Genomic DNA, 20,401 nt, shown 5'->3' on the forward strand with positions numbered 1-20,401 from the left:
AGACTTGCTGTACTGTAGGAACGTGGTGGAGCTATTGATCAATCTAATTATCCATCCAATGATCTGTAGACCGGTCACTGGAATTCATTTAACACTCATATTGCAACTTCATATGGACTTTGCACTCAGAGACCACCTCCTTTTTAAGTTTGTGAGGTTAATGAATATTTTTTTACTGTTTTATCATTAATAAATAAAGAGAGGGCGGGGTATACCAAATGAGAAAGTCCATTATATCAACAAAAAAGGCACCAAAGGCAAGTAAGTTGAGGTTTGCTTGTACTTAGTCATATTATATTATTGTTATATGCAGATTTTGTCATAGTCAGATGGTGTCTCTAATAGGATATCATGAAATAAACTAAAAGTAACATTTTATAATCAATAATAACATTAAGGAGTTAGGAGTGAGTCAAATAATTAAAGTTTCCAGTTTCATCCGCACACTTCCTTCTGCTTCACACCCAATATATCCTTTTCAATATATTCTTCCGTTTTTCATGGCACGGAGGGTTTTTTTCCCCCACAGTAGGTATTATCTAGCTATACCTATTGCTTGAACACTAGCATCAAAAATATTTCACAGTTAGCAAAACCTTAAACTCAAGGAGCAAAACATCAGCACATATTTGCACTACTATAACCACATTGTAAAAAATAGGATTTACTTCATTTTAAATCCCATGAACATTAAGTTTATAGTATATAGGCCTACTGAGGATAGACATTCAGGCAAACAAAAGTTGTAATAGGGAATATTGTGCACTTAGCATAGAGGGCAGCGTCTCTCAGGCAGAAAACCAGTCTTGCTATTTGGCTGAAAAGTATTGAAAAGCCTTGAAAAGTATTTACTACGGCAAGGTAAAATATCTGAGACAAAATAGACAAAGACAAAACTGCTTGAAGCCTTGACAAACCACATGAATAGGTCAGGCCTCAGCATTCTCTTATTCACTTCCATTATACTGTATGTCGAGGAACAAAACTTCTCAACAAACTTCTTCTCAAAGCATAACATAAGACACAATCCTGCATCAAATTCTACTGTTCTCTTAGCAGAACTGCTTTGATAAAAACCTATGTATTCTGGGAAAAGGCTCATGGGAGTACCATGAAACGACGACACCAAAACTTGCCATAGGATCAATTGCTTACCTGGTTCAGTACTTAGCTGCACTTACACATGATTCTGTCAGATAAATTCATTGAGGAGGAATGAGCAACAGAGCAACCGTCAAGCCCTAGTCAGCAACATAAAATGAAGGCAATATAGCACTGAGGAAGAGATAACTGTAGGCACATGTGAAGAAAGACAAGGACCACATGTATTTATCAGATGAGATTTGAGCAACATTGCTTGTGGGTCATTCCACGTAGTGATGTAGTACTCGAGTCCGGTCTCGAGACCAATTTCTGCTTTCTCGGTCTCGTCTCGGACTCGTTCCTTCAAAGACTCGGTCTTGACTCGGTCTCGGGCCACAGTGGGAGGAGAAGGACTTGTAATTTCAGACCGAGTCCTCGAGACCAACGCATTTTTTATGTTCATATAAAAAAACAGACAACACATAACAACAACAATAATAAAATGCAATGTTGACCGGCATTATTTGAAAATGACATCCCATGGTGCAATGCAAAGATACTGCCGTCAGAGCCGTTTATTTATCTCTATGGCTCTGCTGCCGGTGAGTGTCTGTAGGTCAGCATAGTCCATATTAAGACGTTAAGACTGCTCCTCTAAACAATTCCCAATCTAGCTTAGTCTGTAGGCCTAACTGTTGATTATTAACTGGGGTGATATTAAATTATGAATATTAAAACTGACATTTTTTTATGGTCTTGGTCTCGACTCGATCTCGACTCCTAAAGGACTCGGTCTCGACTCGGACTTGCTTCCTCAAAGACTCGGTCTTGACTCGGACTCGACTGTATTTGAAAACCAACAGACTCGGTCTCGACTCGGTCTCAACCCTTCAAAGACTCGGTCTTGACTCGGACTCGGCATAGGCGGTCTCGTCCCCATCACTAATTCCACGTCAATTGAACCAGGGCCCACACACTTAGGTCTCAAAAAATTCTGAAAAAATCACCAGGTGTACCTATGTTATCCAGGAGACACACTGTAAAATTACTCTTATGTAAAATCTATACTTTCCAAGATACAGCCTATTTTACAGGGGGAGGGGGGTGTCGATTTTGGTCGGCCTCTTTTTTTTGTCAAAGTTCACAAGCCCACAGCGCAATAACTAAACCATGTAGGAGGCTCAAATTTTGCTTGCTGGTACATAAATAAGAATAGTATGTAGAAAAATCGTCATGTTTGGTCTGGATAATCCTGCATGGACTAACATAGACTCTTGATTTATTTTCCTTACTGAGATAAGTAGAAACACTCTCACAAAAAGCAATGAACAGAAAATAAATTCCTTCAGGGTCTGAACAGCAAACCTTACAAGTCTGAAAAATCATTTTGGTTCTCATTTTCAGAGCACCCAAACACCTTGTGGGAATATGCAAAGATTTTTTTTATATTTTTTTCTTTATTCTCCATGAGCCTTTCTTTTTAAAAACACCAATGTGACTTGTCTTATGCAAATCTTTCTTTTTCACTTTCCACCCTGAACATGGGCAAAATGCACCATTGAGATCAATATGTTTTGTATAGAGCTACCACAGGTTACTCTATACAACCACAGGTGGCACTGTGGTAACTCTACACAAAACATATTGATGTCAATGGGGCAGTGAGGTCTGCTGTTCAGACCCTGAAGGGATTTATTTTCTGTTCATTGCTTTTTGTGAGAGTGTTTCTACTTATCTCAGTAAGGAAAATAAATCAAGAGCCTATGTTGAGTACAAACATGTCTTCTGAAGGCCTAAACAGAGCCCAGCCAAAAACTCCAATAAGATTTTGATCAACTTTGAGGGACAACTATGACCATGCAGAATCATCCAGACCAAGTGTGATGATTTTTCTACATACTATTCTTATTTATGTACCAGCAAGCAAAATTTGAGCCTCCTACATGGTTTAGTTATTGCGCTGTGGGCTTGTGAACTTTGACAAAAAAAAGAGGCCGACCAAAATCGACACCCCCCATTTTCAGAATTTTTTGAGACCTAAGTGCGTGGGCCCTGGTTCAATTGACGTGGAATGACCCACAAGCAATGTTGCTCAAATCTCATCTGATAAATACATGTGGTCCTTGTCTTTCTTCACATGTGCCTACAGTTATCTCTTCCTCAGTGCTATATTGCCTTCATTTTATGTTGCTGACTAGGGCTTGACGGTTGCTCTGTGTTTAGGCCTGATGGTTGAGTTGACAGTTATGCAGCTACAGTAGGTGTCTTTACACCTTATCATTGTGTCTGATCAATTGGGTTCTGGCGGTAGTATTTTGGAAGTATTTTGGAAAACATGTGATTTCTACATCACAGAAGTAGAGAGATATGTTTAGTGTTTTCTAAATCAATGTTTGTAGCGAAAAGTCATATTGTTGTAACATTACATAATACAGTCTAGTTTTGAATGAAACACCAATGTATGGCATTCAGCTAGTCATTCCAATTGAGCATTCCATTTACCTAATTGTTTTTTACTACTGTGAAAAAAGGAAAACAGGGTTTGTCACAGTTAGTGATCCGTGGTATTACGTTGAACTGATATATTTTACCTCCTCAATGAATTTATCTGACAGAATCATGTGTAAGTGCAGCTAAGTACTGAACCAGGTAAGCAATTGATCCTATGGCAAGTTTTGGTGTCGTCGTTTCATGGTACTCCCATGAGCCTTTTCCCAGAATACATAGGTTTTTATCAAAGCAGTTATGCTAAGAGAACAGTAGAATTTGATGCAGGATTGTGTCTTATGTTATGCTTTGAAAAGAAGTTTGTTGAGAAGTTTTGTTCCTCGACATATAGTATAATGGAAGTGAATAAGAGAATGCTGAGGCCTGACCTATTCATGTGGTTTGTCAAGGCTTCAAGCAGTTTTGTCTTTGTCTATTTTGTCTCAGATATTTTACCTTGCCGTAGTAAATACTTTTCAAGGCTTTTCAATACTTTTCAGCCAAATAGCAAGACTGGTTTTCTGCCTGATAGACGCTGCCCTCTATGCTAAGTGCACAATATTCCCTATTACAACTTTTGTTTGCCTGAATGTCTATCCTCAGTAGGCCTATATACTATAAACTTAATGTTCATGGGATTTAAAATGAAGTAAATCCTATTTTTTACAATGTGGTTATAGTAGTGCAAATATGTGCTGATGTTTTGCTCCTTGAGTTTAAGGTTTTGCTAACTGTGAAATATTTTTGATGCTAGTGTTCAAGCAATAGGTATAGCTAGATAATACCTACTGTGGGGGAAAAAAACCCTCCGTGCCATGAAAAACGGAAGAATATATTGAAAAGGATATATTGGGTGTGAAGCAGAAGGAAGTGTGCGGATGACACTGGAAACTTTAATTATTTGACTCACTCCTAACTCCTTAATGTTATTATTGATTATAAAATGTTACTTTTAGTTTATTTCATGATATCCTATTAGAGACACCATCTGACTATGACAAAATCTGCATATAACAATAATATAATATGACTAAGTACAAGCAAACCTCAACTTACTTGCCTTTGGTGCCTTTTTTGTTGATATAATGGACTTTCTCATTTGGTATACCCCGCCCTCTCTTTATTTATTAATGATAAAACAGTAAAAAAATATTCATTAACCTCACAAACTTAAAAAGGAGGTGGTCTCTGAGTGCAAAGTCCATATGAAGTTGCAATATGAGTGTTAAATGAATTCCAGTGACCGGTCTACAGATCATTGGATGGATAATTAGATTGATCAATAGCTCCACCACGTTCCTACAGTACAGCAAGTCTCCCCTCCCCAATCTTTATTCATAAACACACACACAGACACCCATCCTTCAGCATAAAGTACCTATACATAGACCCTCTCTCTCTTTTCTCTTCCCCTCTCCACACACACACACACACACACACACTTGCAACCTACCCTTCAGGCCCCTGGAGCCATGGCGTTAGACACGCCTACCCAGAACATTACATTTATGATTTATGTTTTCTTCTAGTTCACAGAAACATATATGAAAGAAGGTTCTTGATACATTCAGTTTAATAATCCTAAAAACATAAACATGACTAAACATTTCAACCTCACACACACACACACACACACAACCTACTCCCTCAGGGCCCTGGAGCCATGACATTAGACATGCATGACCCTGAACCTTAAAGTTCAGCTTAAATGTAGGATTTATTTTTTATTTTAGTTCACAGACACATGACTGAAACCATTTTAGGCTCTTGGCATCATCACATCCTTGATTCTTTTATTCAGGTTCATATCACTAAAACTTGAAGCATACATACAGTCATACAAACCCCCTCCTCTCTCTCTCTTCCCCTCTCCACACATACACACACACACACACACAGACCTTTGGCCTAGCCCCTGCCCTCTCTCCACCGCTCTGCTGTCTGATACATTTTATTCTTTTCAATGACTTGATGAAAATCTTGATGAATTTGAATTTAAAACTCTGTTGATGCCAACCTTTTTTTATACAGACATATTTTTTGGATCATTTTTGATTTTTGATAATTGTCTAGGCATAACACTCCCATGGTCACCTCATGACACACACCCATGTACACAGACACACACACACACACACACAGACATCCCCCAGACACATGACTCATACAAAAGCACCCCCGCCAAATTCAAAAGCATCCATACTCAACAGATGCCTATAGCTTTCTCTTGTGTCTTTTCTTAATGATTTCTCTTAATGTTTTCTCTTAGGGGCCCCACTTAGCCGCTCGTTACTAGGACCCGCATAGCCATGCTTACTTTGCTATCTTTACCCATACTTTTACACCACTTTTATTCTCCCTAACAGCACCGCTCATAATGGCTCGCGCATGACACTCCCAGGACATCCCCAACAGGACACCGACCATGACCTATACATCCGTGTACACCCCCACCCCTGGACACACGCGCACCCATGACCATCACATCCGTGTACAACCCCCACCCCATGATCACCTCATGACACACACCACGCATCCCCAGCACATGAGAGACCCACACACATACACACGCACACACACGCACACCATGCACACACACACCCCTGGACGCGCACACACACACACACACACAAGCCCCCACCCCTGGCCAAAAAACACGAAATGCCTAAAAAAACATACAAAATGATCATAAAAAGTACAAAAATTACACTAAAACCTACAAAACTGTCAAATTCACTATCTCCACACAGACACACACACACACACACACAAAAACCAACACACACCCCATGATCACCTCATGACACACACCGCGCATCCCCAGCACATGAGACACACACACACACACACACACACACACACACACACACACACACACACACACACACACACACACGCGCGCGCAAAAAACCCCTCCCCCAGACACATGACTTATACAAAAACACCCCGCAGCATTCAAACAACCTGTCAAACTCCATTGATGACAAGTTCAAAACCCGGATGTCCCGCCCTCACCAGAAATCAAATACCTTGCCGGAAGTCCCGCCTTAATCAACCGGAAGTCCCGCCCACCTGTCACTTTTTAATTTAATTGAGATAAGAGGAAAGGTATATACTATATTCTCTCTAGTCGATTACGAGTGGCTATGGCAAGCCGATTGAGCATTTATTCAGATATCTTGATATCAGGCATAATTGTCATGTACATGCAAGCCATTTCTGTCCACTAGTTAACTAGTGAGCCATTTCTATGTGAACTAGTTAAAGGGAAATTTGGCAGGATTTCCCCCTCTGCTGGAGAAATTGTGCATTATGCTATTTCAAACTGTGGGAAAAGGTAAACGATAAAGCACATGGATTTGTTTACAAGCTAGCGAACGGTTAGCATAAGTTTGGCAGAACTATGTGGATGTTACAAGGTAAGAAACACGATTTAACACTAGTTTCTTGTTTCTCACTTCTCTTTCCGGGACGGTAGTCTCAATGTTGCAAGGTTGGTTTTTCGCCTGAGGACGCTAGGCACAGCGGGGAAAGTCACCATTTTCACCAGAACAGGTCATTTAACCATCCAAATGATTTCTAAACGGGTTTATTACGTTGAAATAGTTGCCAAGTTCCCCTTTAACTAGTGAGAGCCAAAATGCTCACTAGTTAACTAGTAAGGCCCAAATTCTCTCTAGTTAACTAGTTCATATGTTTCATATCTTACTAGTTAACTAGTAATGCTCAGCATGTTCACTAGTTAACTAGTGGACACTGAAATGTGCACTAGTTAACTAGTTTAAAGACTTCTATATTTTACTAGTCAACTAGTAAGGTACAAAAATGTTTACTAGCTGACTACTGAATGTCAAATTCCCACTTGTTAACTTCTATGTAATTTGGCCAGCCGCTTGAGCATTTATTCTGATATCTTGATATCAGGCCAACATGCAAGCCATTTTTGTCAACTAGTTAACTAGTGAGCCATGTTTGTGCACAATAGTTAGCTAGTGACAGCATAAATGCCCACTAGTTAACTAGTGAACACATATTAGCTTCACTAGTTAACTAGTGAGAGCCAGAAATGTCCACTAGTTAACTAGTAAAGGCCAAAATGCATACCAGTCAGCTAGTTGAAGGCTTTTGGGTCTCACTAGTTAACTAGTGACAGCCAAAAATGTGCACATGTTTACTAGTGAAGGCAAAACTCCTCACTAGTTAACTATTTGGAGTAGGTCAATGTCACTAGTTAACTAGTGAACCATAAATGGCTTACTAGCTAGCTAGGTGATGGCAGCAGGCTCACTAGTTAACTAGTTGATGCATCCTTTGTCCAAACTAGTTAACTAGTGAGGTCATAAATGTATACTAGTAAACTAACTAAATTCACACTAGTCAGCTAGTGGCGCAGAATTAAAATTAGGAGGCGGAGAACTCTGGAAATTGAGGCTTTCTATTGGCTCCCTATGTCCAAATAGAACATGACAACCAATCACAGCGCAGAATTTCACAAAATCCCACCCATAACATTTGCATGTGGCACACAAGTTAACATGCTGGCCAAAGAAACTTTAACTAGTAAACTAGTGGCTTCAATGTGACACTTACATGTAAACTAGTGAAGGCAGAACTGCTCACTAGTTAACTAGTGAAGACACAAATGCCCACTACTCAACTAGTGAGGTCTAAAAAGTGTCACTAGTTTACTAGTGTGCACCAAAACACCCACTAGTAAACTAGTGATGGCAATTTCCATTCGACTAGTTAACTAGTGAGGTGCAAAAAGTGTCACTAGTTTACTAGTGTGCTCCAAAACGCCCACTAGTTAACTAGTGAAGGCTATTTCAGCCCCACTAGTTAACTAGTGAGATGCCAAAATGGTCACTTGTTAACATGTAAAGGCAAAAATACCCTCTAGTTTACTAGTGAGGGTGTTGTAGGCCTTACTGGTTAACTAGTGGCATGTATATTTTGTTCACTAGTTAACTAGTTACACCTAAAAAGAGAAACAAGCTGACCGTTTTTGTCCACTAGTTAACTAGTGGAACAATTGAAGTCTCACTAGTTTGCATGTGTGGCAGTGAAGCAGCTCACTACTTAACTAGTGCCTGTAACGGCTATTATGCAAATTCTAATGAGAGGGTGGGTAGAAGACTCCTATTGGGTATTATGTAAGAATCACACCCAGTCTAAATGTAAATTTACTGTTCATAGCCTCGCGATCAGGTCCTGATGGGTGCCCATAGTGGCTAAAGTGACACACTGCTCTGCAACGGTACTTCAGTATAGATAGTAAAGCAGAGCCTGCAGTATGCAGTCTCATATTCTGTCAAAATGTTTTTTAATAATAACAGGGAAACCCCATGCTTTAACAAGTGAGCTCTTAGTGATCCACACCAAAGATTCAAGGGATCGATTTTAAAGGTCCAGTATGTAGGAAATAATGGAAAATAAACTGTAACCATTCCAAAAATGATCACCATATGTTGTCAGAGAGTAAGGAAACACGATGAATTGAAGTAATGGCTTATTTGACAACATTACTCTAACCTGTAAAACCCCGTAAAACCCATGAAAAAAAATGAGTTACGGGGCGGAATGTCTTAGAATTTTTGTTTATGTTTTGAACGATTAATTCTAGAATAGCGTATTAATAATGGGCTAGCGCGTCCTCCTATTTGGGTTGCCAAATTAGCAAAGGCCAACTGTCAACAGCTGTCAGTTGTAGTCATGAACGCCTACGAGAGGCAGGCAAATTTCCAAAATTAAAACAATAAACAAATTAAGTGGACATCGGAGGAGCTTCCTGAGATGGTGACGTCTTCGTCAAACGAAGAATATCAAGTGTGACGCAGAGCTGGCCATATTTCTCCACAACAGGTAGCCTAGGCTAAACTTAATCTGCTATTCAGCTAATATGTTACGTTGGTTAGAGAGGTATTTTTTGTTTTCACTGTTTCCATAATGTGTAGCTGGGTCATGGTTGGAGAAACGTTAAAGCAGCTGCAGGTCAACTAACGTTAGCTAAGTCTTCATTACATCTGGCAACCCAGAAGAGGCTCGCGTGTGGTAGTCTTGAGAACGTTCACCAGTGTTTTGATTTTGGCCTGCAGAACGTTCGGTAACAATCCTAAAAATCGCACCTTTAATATTATTCTTTGTTTATTGTTGCTAGGCAACCACAGACATATATGTATCCATTCAGTCGCGCTTTTCTGATTAATAACTGAAAAACAAAAGATTGTACACATTAACTGCACACATTAACTGCACATGGTTTCAAAAGTAATTAAAAGCTCAAGAAAAAAACTTCATGTACTTCTAAGGAATTGAACCCTGGTCTCCCACATGATCTCCTGCTGCTTAACCACTTGAGCTAGTCTTGCCACATCAGCAATGCTATCATCAATGTTACTGAAACGTTTTGTTGCTAGGCAACCATATACAAATGCCTCCAGTTTTATCGCGATTTTCAGACTAATAACTGAAAAACTAAAGATTGTAGACATTAACTGAATGAAGATTACAGCAATATACCACAACTTTGTCACTAGACATGTTATCAAAACATATTTTTATGCTCAAACGATCTTAGTTTATAAAGTTTGCTCTTAGAACAGCCTGGACGAAGTCAGCCATGTTTTCTAGGTTTCTGAGTCCTAAATGGACCAATCAAAATCCTTCTTCATTTGCATGCAAGTGCGACATTGCACACTAGTTAACTAGTTGCACAAAATGCCAGCCGTTTGTGTATTTATTCAAATTCCACTAGTTTACTAGTGTGAGGGGCATTTTTCTCCTGCTAGTTCATTATGGACAGAGGCTCAAAATGCCCTCTATAAGCTAGTGAAAGGCATTAATAATGCAGATATGCTCACTAGTTAACTAGTGAGCATGTCCTGTTCCATTACTAGTAAACTAGTAAGGCCAAACATGTCAACTAGTTAACTAGTGAAGGCCAATGTGTCACTAGTTAACTAGTAACAGTACCTTTTGCATTACTAGTGAACTAGATAGCTCCAAAAACAGCCACTAGTGTGTGTCTTGTGCGCACTAGTTAACTAGTGAGCTGCTTCACTGCCACACATGCAAACTAGTGAGACTTAAATTGTTCCACTAGTTAACTAGTGGACAAAAACGGTCAGCTTGTTTGTGTTTTTAGGTGTAACTAGTTAACTAGTGAACAAAATATGCATGCCACTAGTTAACTAGTAAGGCCCACAACACCCTCACTAGTAAACTAGTGGGTATTTTGGCCTTTACATGTTAACAAGTGACCATTTTGGCATCTCACTAGTTAACTAGTGGGGCTGAAATGGCCTTCACTAGTTAACTAGTGGGCATTTTGGGGCACACTAGTAAACTAGTGACACTTTTTGCACCTCACTAGTTAACTAGTCGAATGGAAATTGCCATCACTAGTTCACTAATGGCTGTTTTGGTGCACACTAGTAAACTAGTGACACTTTTTAGACCTTACTAGTTAACTAGTGGGCATTTGTGTCTTCACTAGTTAACTAGTGAGCAGTTCTGCCTTCACTAGTTTACATGTAAGTGTCACACCGAAGCCACTAGTTTACTAGCTAGAGTTCCTTTGGCCAGCATGTTAACTTGTGTGCCACATGCAAATGTTGTGGGTGGGATTTTGTGAAATTCTGCACTGTGATTGGTTGTCATGTTCTATTTGGACATAGGGAGCCAATAGAAAGCCTCAATTACCGGAATTCTCTGCCTCCTAATTTAAATTCTGCGCCACTAGTTGACTAGTGTGAATTTTGTCTTGAACTAGGCTAGTTTACTAGTATACATGTATGACCTCACTAGTTAACTAGTTTGGACAAATGATGCATCAACTAGTTAACTAGTGAGCCTACATCACCTAGCTAGCTAGTCAGCCATTTATGGTTCACTAGTTAACTAGTGACATTGACCTACTGCAACTAGTTAACTAGTGAGGTGTTTTGCCTTCACTAGTAAACATGTGCACATTTTTGGCTGTCACTAGTTTTTGGGTGTCACTAGTTAACTAGTGACACCCAAACGCCTTCAACTAGCTGACTGGTATGCATTTTGGCCTTTACTAGTTAACTAGTCGGCATTTCAGGTTCTCACTAGTTAACTAGTGAAGCTAAAATGTGTTCACTAGTTAACTAGTGAGCCTTTTGGCTCCCACTAGTTAACTAGTGTGCATATGTTGGCCCTCACTAGTTAACTAGTAAACATGTGCACATTTTTGGCTGTCACTAGTTTTTGGGTGTCACTGTTGGCCCTCACTAGTTAACTAGTAAACATGTGCACATTTTTGGCTGTCACTAGTTTTTGGGTGTCACTAGTTAACTAGTGACACCCAAACGCCTTCAACTAGCTGACTGGTATGCATTTTGGCCTTTACTAGTTAACTAGTCGGCATTTCAGGTTCTCACTAGTTAACTAGTGAAGCTAAAATGTGTTCACTAGTTAACTAGTGAGCCTTTTGGCTCCCACTAGTTAACTAGTGTGCATATGTTGGCCCTCACTAGTTAACTAGTTCACACAAACATAGCTCACTAGTTAACTAGTTGACAAAAATGGCTTACATGTACATGACAACTATGCCTGATATCAAGATATCAGAATAAATGCTCAATCGGCTTGCAATAAGTGGCTCAACAGTAGCCTACTACGTACAACAGGTAGATCTATAAACTCATCTTTCAGGCATTTGACCGACCGGGTTGACACTTCAGCGTGTGAGCGTGTGAAACTAATCAAATGTGTGTGTCTCACGGCCAATGCGTGAGAGTTGGCAGCCCTGACTTTATGAAACTTTTCCAGGTATACTCCGCTATAGAGCATCACAGTCCAGCCCCTCTTCCGAGAGAGCTTAGTTTCCGGAAGTAAATTTCCCATTCATTTCTCACACTGACGTTTTGGAAAAATCCGTATCTAAAGAGTTTTAGAGCATGTCTTAGGCTAATCAGCTACGGCGTAACTCATAAGCATACAACATATCATTTCGAGTGAAAAAACGAAGAGAAAGTCCAAAGAAAGTCAAAGGTACAAGACTGTGTACATATTTTTATTTCCGAGCGAAGGAACTACTCATCCCATAAACCACCGCGCCTCACTGAAAAATATATAAGCAGCACGAACCAGCGCGAAATCATTTCCAACCGGCAACAGCACGCGAACCCTTTCCTCCAAACAATGATTTTTATATAGTTAATAGCAGTTATTTCAGGAGTAATCGTGTAAATAATAGTGTTTTGGTATTGAATGTTATATTTACCATCGTGTATTTTATATCGTGTGTGTGAAACCGGTTAACGTTAACGTTAGCAACATTGTGCAGTGCTTTATATCTGACTGCCATCCTGATGCATGGACCGGTGCACTTTTAAATGTAAAGCTTCCAATGCATATCGCCCCCATGTGTCCGAACTATAATTTCTAAATATTTGTCCGAACCTGACCCGACTCGGGTAGCCACACTCTAGTGTGTATGTGTGTGTAAGAGAGAAAGAGAGAGAGAGAGAGGGGAGGGGTACACTGGAATAAAGCCCGCGAGACTAAACGCGAGTTCTCATACAGCTGCTATGGCAACATCTAAAACACACAGCAACTTAACTTATTCAGAGAGGGTTGAAGCGGAGGTAACGTGGTGAAGAGGATACATTAATCTTTTGATTCATCTTCTCCGAAACTCATTTTAGGGGAGTTTAACACCACAAAGTGCAACATAATTCTTTCGTCAGGGAAGTCTTTAAGCTTTTCTAACAACTATGAAGTCAGTGGATAACGACGTTAGAGAGATCATAACAGACGGTGTTGAGCCAGTAACAACCACACAAGGTAAGTTAACGTTGCTAGTCCAGGGGTTCCCAACCTTTTTTGGCAGGTGATCCTATTTGGATGTCACAAAATGTTGGCGACCCCAATCATTTCCAACATCTCTGTTGTAACAGAAGAGTGGGACTTTGATCTTCCCCAAATGTCCAGCAAGCTAGCAGCTAATTCGTTTGACTAAGCTTATGTGGTTGTTTTGCTACTTTGGAATGTTGATCAAGCATGATTAAGTCAATCAAGCAAATGTGGGCTGTCTAAGTTTATTTTGATATAGCCAGATTGTACATGGGATTTTTAATATTTCTTTATTAAATGTATGTATATTTTAATGAAATGCACTGGTCAATTGTAAGATATGCAGTATCTCAGGCGACCCCATTTGGATTTCTAAACCATCGTTTCCAAGGTTGGGAAACGATGGTCTAGTCTATCTTACAAGTGAACATAGGAAAGTTGATTCAATAATTTAAAAGGTTTTACAAGAAAAAGGGAAAAGGAGTGATGAACTATGGCATTAATTTAATGTCATTTTGAGCTTGTGAAAAGATTGTAACTTGAAATGCATTTTCTGAAGGATGCAATGTCGTTGCTAGGGTACTTGAAGTGGTTGCTAAGGTGTTGGTAGGGTAAACACAGGGTGCTACAGTAACATTTAACTATTTTCCAGGAGCATTTGTGCTCCCAAGTAAAAAAAAAATAGAAGCACAGAGAAAAATTGGGGTGCACAATCAGTTATGTAGACTACTTAAAGGTGCTCTAAGCGATGTCATGCCGTTTCTAAGCTATTTATTTTTTTCCCACATACTGCAAACATCACCTCACCATCCGTTAGCTGCCAGTGCCCTGAATGCACTGTAAGACGCATAAACAGTCGGTTATGGTTATGGGACTTTGCAGACGCCTTAGTCCAAAGCGACACACAAATACAAAAAACAACATAATATTTAAAATATAACAGGGAGCAGATTAGAATGTTGGTCAAACTATAACAAGGAGAATAGCAATAATAAACAACAATGTCAATTCAATAAATAGCCTAATAAAATAAGCAATGAGGGGAAAAGCAATAATAAACAATAATGTCCATTCAATCAATAATATAAAAAACAATGACATGGTAAGACTATATTAAGGAGAATATCAATAATAAACAATAATGTCAAATTAATCAATAGCCTAATGGAAATAAAACAATATTATACAAACCATAATGCATAAGAAGCGCTTAAAGAACTAAGTGCATGTTGAACAGGAACACTGCGTGAAAAGTGTGATTTTCGTCCCCGTAAACGCCCGGAGATCTCCCTCATTTTCGGCAGTTGCCGACAATTTGCAACCCGCGAATGTCGCGTTTGTCTGTGCCACAAATTGTTGGAACCGTACTGACGTATGTGGAGAGCTCGCAGAGTGCTAATGGATCTAATTAGCATATATGAATGCAGCGAAACTGCGCCTGGCCAGGCCTGCCTTGAATATCCTTACTCAGTATTGGATGAAACCACTAAGCTTACTTTCAAACAAAAAAAATCACTCGTGATTGGCAGCAAAACCACACCTGGCCAGGCCAGGCTTGAATTTCCTTACTTAGTATTGGATGAAACCACAACTTCAGTGTTGCAGTATTTTAAAATAAATGTTCTGAGTGAAATATATTGCCGTTGCTCTTAGTTCTTTGGGACCGGGGAGCTAAATTGACCTGACGCGAATTTGACCGGAGAAGCGACCGAGTAAACAGCCACCTGCTCTCAGCACAGTGTTGACTTGCGCGTCTAATCGGACGCGCAAGACTAACAATAGACAGGCCTAGGCCCGTCCAGGCCCTTCCGTGCCTACGCGTATGCTTTCTAAATTATTTAGATAACTCCATCCCCATCAACGAACTTCGGCTATATGGCCAATCTTTGAAATTTAACGGTCTTGGTTTTATTAGTGGGCATGCCTCACGGAACAGAGTGGCCACTCCGGCCTCTAAATTAAAAAGCGCTCCGCGCTGAAATTCCATCCATATTACACAAAACTATAAAATGATCTAAACTTCATTCACTCTCGGTATATAGATCAGGACAGACTTGCGGAACAGGCTGCAGGTCAACAGTCTGACAGCCTGCATGAAGATAAGCATTAATGGTCCAATAGTAAAACAGTGCAATTACCAAAGGGCCCTTGAAATTATCTTTTTAAAGCCAAGGAGGATGGCTTGTAACAATGCTAGTTGTCAGCTCTGCCAAGTAGTGACTGATCACATTTGCACATTTTGTTATTTTTTGTCGATTTTGTTCGGCCTCTTTTTTTTGTCAAAAACATATTGATGTCAATGGGGCATTTTGCCCATGTTCAGGGTGGAAAATAAAAAAGAAAGATTTGCATAAGACAAGTGAAATTGGTGTTTTCAAAAAGAAGGGATCATGGAGAATAAAGAAAAACATATTTAAAAAATCTTTGTATATTCCCACAAGGTGTTTGGGTGCTCTGAAAATGATAACCAAAAAGATTTTTCAGACTTGTGAGGTCTGCTGTTCAGACCCTGAAGGGATTTGTTTTCTGTTCATTGCTTTTTGTGAGAGTGTTTCTACTTATCTCAGTAAGGAAAATAAATCAAGAGCCTATGTTGAGTACAAATATGTCTTCTGAAGGCTTAAACAGAGCCCAGCCAAAAACTCCAATAAAATTTGTATCAACTTTGAGGGACAGCTATGACCATGCAGGATTATCCAGACCAAACGTGACTATTTTGCTACATACTATTCCTATTTATGTACCAGCATGCAAAATTTGAGCCTCCTACATGGTTTAGTTCTTGCGCTGTGGGCTTGTGAACTTTGACAAAAAAAAGAGGCCGAACAAAATCGACACCCCCCTCCCCCTGTAAAACTGGCTGTATCTTGGAAAGTATTGATCTTACATAAGAGTAATTTTACAGTGTGTCTCCCGTACACCTGGTAATTTTTTCAGAATTTTTTGAGACCTAAGTGCGTGGGCCCTGGTTGAACTGTTGTGGAATGACCCCTTTGTTAAAATTGCACAAATTACACAAATTACTTTGTTCTTTGTTAACTGTTATTTTGAGAAGCTGGTTATTTATTTATAATGTATCCAACCGGTGCAACTGTTCTGGGTAGCATTACTTATCTTAAAACGACTGTAATTTAATGAAAAAATAATCTAAATACATTAAAATACTTGAATGCATGTGGTGTCCTCCTGGAACAACGCCATTATGTGGATATAAAACAGACATTAATGTGACCACCCCATTACTGTGAGGGGTCCTTCCAGAATCAGGAAGGACAGAAGACATCACTGGAACAGATGGACTTCACACAAGGTCAATTCTGTCTCAAATATTTTCATAATATTACTATTTCCGTGCAGTGTTGGAACTGGTCGTCTTAAGGTAGTCCTTTGATACGACGCAATTTAAGTATTGATCTGAATATATTTATCAATTTACATTGATTGATCATTGAAAATAATGTAAACCTTAACACTATTACTCAGGATGAAGAATGTCTCTCATATAGCTAGGCCGCAAAGTAGCATTGATTTTAGAATTGAGCATTGTGAGCGGCTGAGATGACCACCAAGGAAAGGCCCAGGAAGTTTAGGGAGAGGCTGATAAATATAACATACTTGTCCCCTCTCAGTAAGGCTTTAAGAAACAAAGCACTACCTGCATGGCTATCCTTGATCTTCTAGAAAACATCAGTCATGCCATAGACAACAACAAACAGGCTATTGGGATATTTCTGGATCTATCAAAAGCATTCAATACCATTGATTCCAATGTTTTACTTAGCAAACTGCAGCATTATGGGATCAGAGGCATGGAGATGGTTCAAAAGCTACCTTCAGAATAGAGAGCAGTTCGACCATAAATCAGTTCAGAAAACGGTCACTCTTGGGGTCCCCCAGGGATCCATTTTCGGGCCTCTTCTGTTCACCCTTTTTATCAATGACCTAGATGTCTCTGATGCCTTTCATAAAGTGTTATTGCAGATGATACCAACCTGATCCTGTCTCACAAAAATCTTCTTGTCTGGCAGGAAACCGCAAACAAGGAGTTGTTTAAAGTGGACACTTGGTTTAAGTGCAACAAATTATCACTAAATATCAATAAAACAAACTATATTATATTTCGCTCCACAAACAATACAAATAATATTGAAAATACCTGTCTCTCTATCAATGGCCAAGTCATTGAAAGAGTAAAATAGGGTCCCTGCTATAAGCATTTCTTGCTTCTTAGGGATCGCCCTTTCATGCTCTTGTATTGTCTTGCATTTAGCATGAATAAATAAATAAATAAATAAAAGTGACACACACACACACATTCTGCCCCACACACATCTCTACCTGCTGTCTTTAACCCACCACCACACACTCACATACACCCCCACACACCTTACCTGTTTTAACATCACTACCACTCACACACACACATAAACACGCACACACACAAACACACTAGGGCTGAAACGATTCATTGAGTTACTCGAATAACTCGATTACAAAAAATACTCGAGGCAAAAACCCTGCCTCGAAGCCTCGTTAAATTCCTATGACGCGCACTATACGCGCAGGGATCTGATTGTTCCACATGGACCGTTGTTCAGGAAGCACACCACTAGCGCGTGAATCGTGATACATTCTGAGTCAAGATGTCCATAAATGGCAGAGAATGTCTAAAGTTTTCAAGTAAAGTTTTGGGATCATTACATACTCAAAAAAGAAAAGAACAAGCATCTGAACCGAAAACATCCACTCCATGCTGTTTCACCAAGCGTCAATAAAGTAGGCTATCTATCAATCTATCTAGCCTATCTATCTACGTAGCCAAGGCTATAGCCTACATTGATGTTGGCTGATTTTAATCACATACTGTATTTGTAGCGATGTCGTGATATAATGTTTAGCTTTGATGTTTTTAAATATTAAACTTATTCACATTCAATTGCAAGACAGTATGCCTAAAAAAGAACCCCTTCTTACACACATGCATGCACCCCCATCTTCCCTCACGCACCGCACGCGTGCACACACACACGTAGCAAATAGGCTAACCCCAGAAATTATTTTTTAGTAGCCTAATGGTAAAATTATTTGTTAGTAGCCTAATGGCAAATGCTGCAGGTGTAGAAATCTACATAAAACAGATATTTACTTTGATGTCAGGTCTAGATTACAGCATGAAACGTGTGCATATTAATACATTAAATTGCTTTCCCTCTTCTCCCTCCCAGCACTTCACAACATAGTATGGACAGCTTTGTTCGCCCAGCTAAGTCATGTACAAGAGGCTGCAATTTTACAGAGAGCATTTTGAACATTATTTAATTGTTGGCACTAGCACTTATAAACACTAAATTGGTAAATTGCAATAAATGGGCTTAGTTTTGGAGCCAAATGTTGGAGTTAGAATAAATACCTCTGTGGCAATTGCTTGATCATTTTACAGCCATGTCATTTTCGTTATGCATTATTTGTTTTGGTTGTTTAAAAATGCAAAAAAAATGTATCCGATTAATCAATTAACTCATTGAGTGCCAAAAACGTAATATTACGTTTTTCCTTCCCATGTGTTGAGTGCAAAAAACGTAATATTTTTTTTAAATTACGAAACTAGACACTCTAACACACCTTATATGTGATTTTGGGAACTCTGTGATGAATGGAAATGAAATATATGACGATCGAAACTCATGAAAACGCACAATCTGGACATTTTATCTGGGCATTTTATCATAACTCGGTTGCCGCTTTGGGTCGAATCAGTGACGCATGCACGTCAGGTCAAAACCAGGCCATTTTCGTGGGTCTATCACTAGGTGCCAGGTCTCGCTGATCACTTCCCGGAAAGTTTACAGGCAACACTTCATATTTCATGAAAGACGTTATATCTCCATTTCTACAAAAAAGAAGCTGTGCAATCCAAATATGGACACTTCCTTTGTATCAGCAGCCAATTGCAAGTTCATAGCCTAGTCTAGGCTGAGAATGGAATCTCATTGGCTGTGTTTCATGGCTGTTTTCTCAAAAAGAGTTTCCTCTCCAACTCTGAGAACAAAATCTCCACTTCAGAAGCGCTTACATACATCAAACTTTCCAGTCTTATACCTAATGATATACAAGACCTTTACAGAGGGGTTTGTTGATAATTCCTAGCCTGATTTATATGACATTTTATTTCTAAAAACATAAGTAACTTAGATATTCATAAATCCCTCTAATATTTTCAGCATCTAATATGTTAACATAATGAAATTAAATAAAATGTATGCAAATTAGCACATAAATAAATAAAGTGTAGTGCATATTTAATTAGATAATGCCTAATTTGCATATAAACATTAAATTACAGAAAACTTATTTATTTAATATTTTTCATATTAATGTAAGTAAATCAACTGGGGAAGTTTCATAGTGATATCTGCTAGTCTCGCCTTAACGCCAAATGAATTAGAAAACATTCATTGTGTATAGGCGTACTTGATTAGATCCTTACCACTGTATCTCTCAATGAGACTAATGATTTGACTAAGAGAGTATCTCTGTGCACTAGCATATGCAGAAACAATTGCATACTGTAAATTGATATGGTACTATTTTAAAATCAAAACATGTATCATTCATTTTACATAACGTAAATACTAAAACACAGCAAACAAACTTTGGGTCCTGAAACATCAGTGGGTAACTTTGTGTGAGAAGGGGCTAACACAAAATTGGTGAATGTGAATAGAAAATGCTGGAATTGAATTGCTGGATTGGTTAAAATGCTGAAAATATTTTTCTATCTTTTTTTTTAATTTGACTTTAATGTTGAAAATGGGCTTAAATTGAACATGAGCTTAATGAGTTACCAAATAACTCCACTAAAGGTATTTTTTTCATTTTGTAATTTTCAGGGAATAAAGTTATGTCAAATGGTAATAAAGACAAGGATGGAACGACCAGTTGTGGATTGGTGTCAGAATCAGGAACCAGGTAATATTTCAATGTAAATATTTCTTAAGGTTATAATTGC

At 39.0% G+C, this 20,401-nt stretch overlaps 1 protein-coding gene across 1 annotated transcript in view; it reads left to right on the forward strand.

Moving 5' to 3' along the window:
* The first annotated feature begins 13,135 nt into the window (after positions 1-13,135).
* The window catches only part of dnaaf1 (dynein axonemal assembly factor 1), a 43,378-nt gene continuing 36,112 nt past the window's right edge, over positions 13,136-20,401 (forward strand). Inside the window, exons 1-2 of the mRNA XM_042061063.1 lie at positions 13,136-13,383; positions 20,283-20,361. Coding sequence (XP_041916997.1) covers positions 13,314-13,383; positions 20,283-20,361 — 149 coding nt within the window. The 5' untranslated portion in view covers positions 13,136-13,313. The remainder of the gene's footprint in view (positions 13,384-20,282; positions 20,362-20,401) is intronic.

Source organism: Alosa sapidissima, chromosome 14 (assembly GCF_018492685.1).
Source record: "Alosa sapidissima isolate fAloSap1 chromosome 14, fAloSap1.pri, whole genome shotgun sequence".
Taxonomy (NCBI): domain Eukaryota; kingdom Metazoa; phylum Chordata; class Actinopteri; order Clupeiformes; family Clupeidae; genus Alosa; species Alosa sapidissima.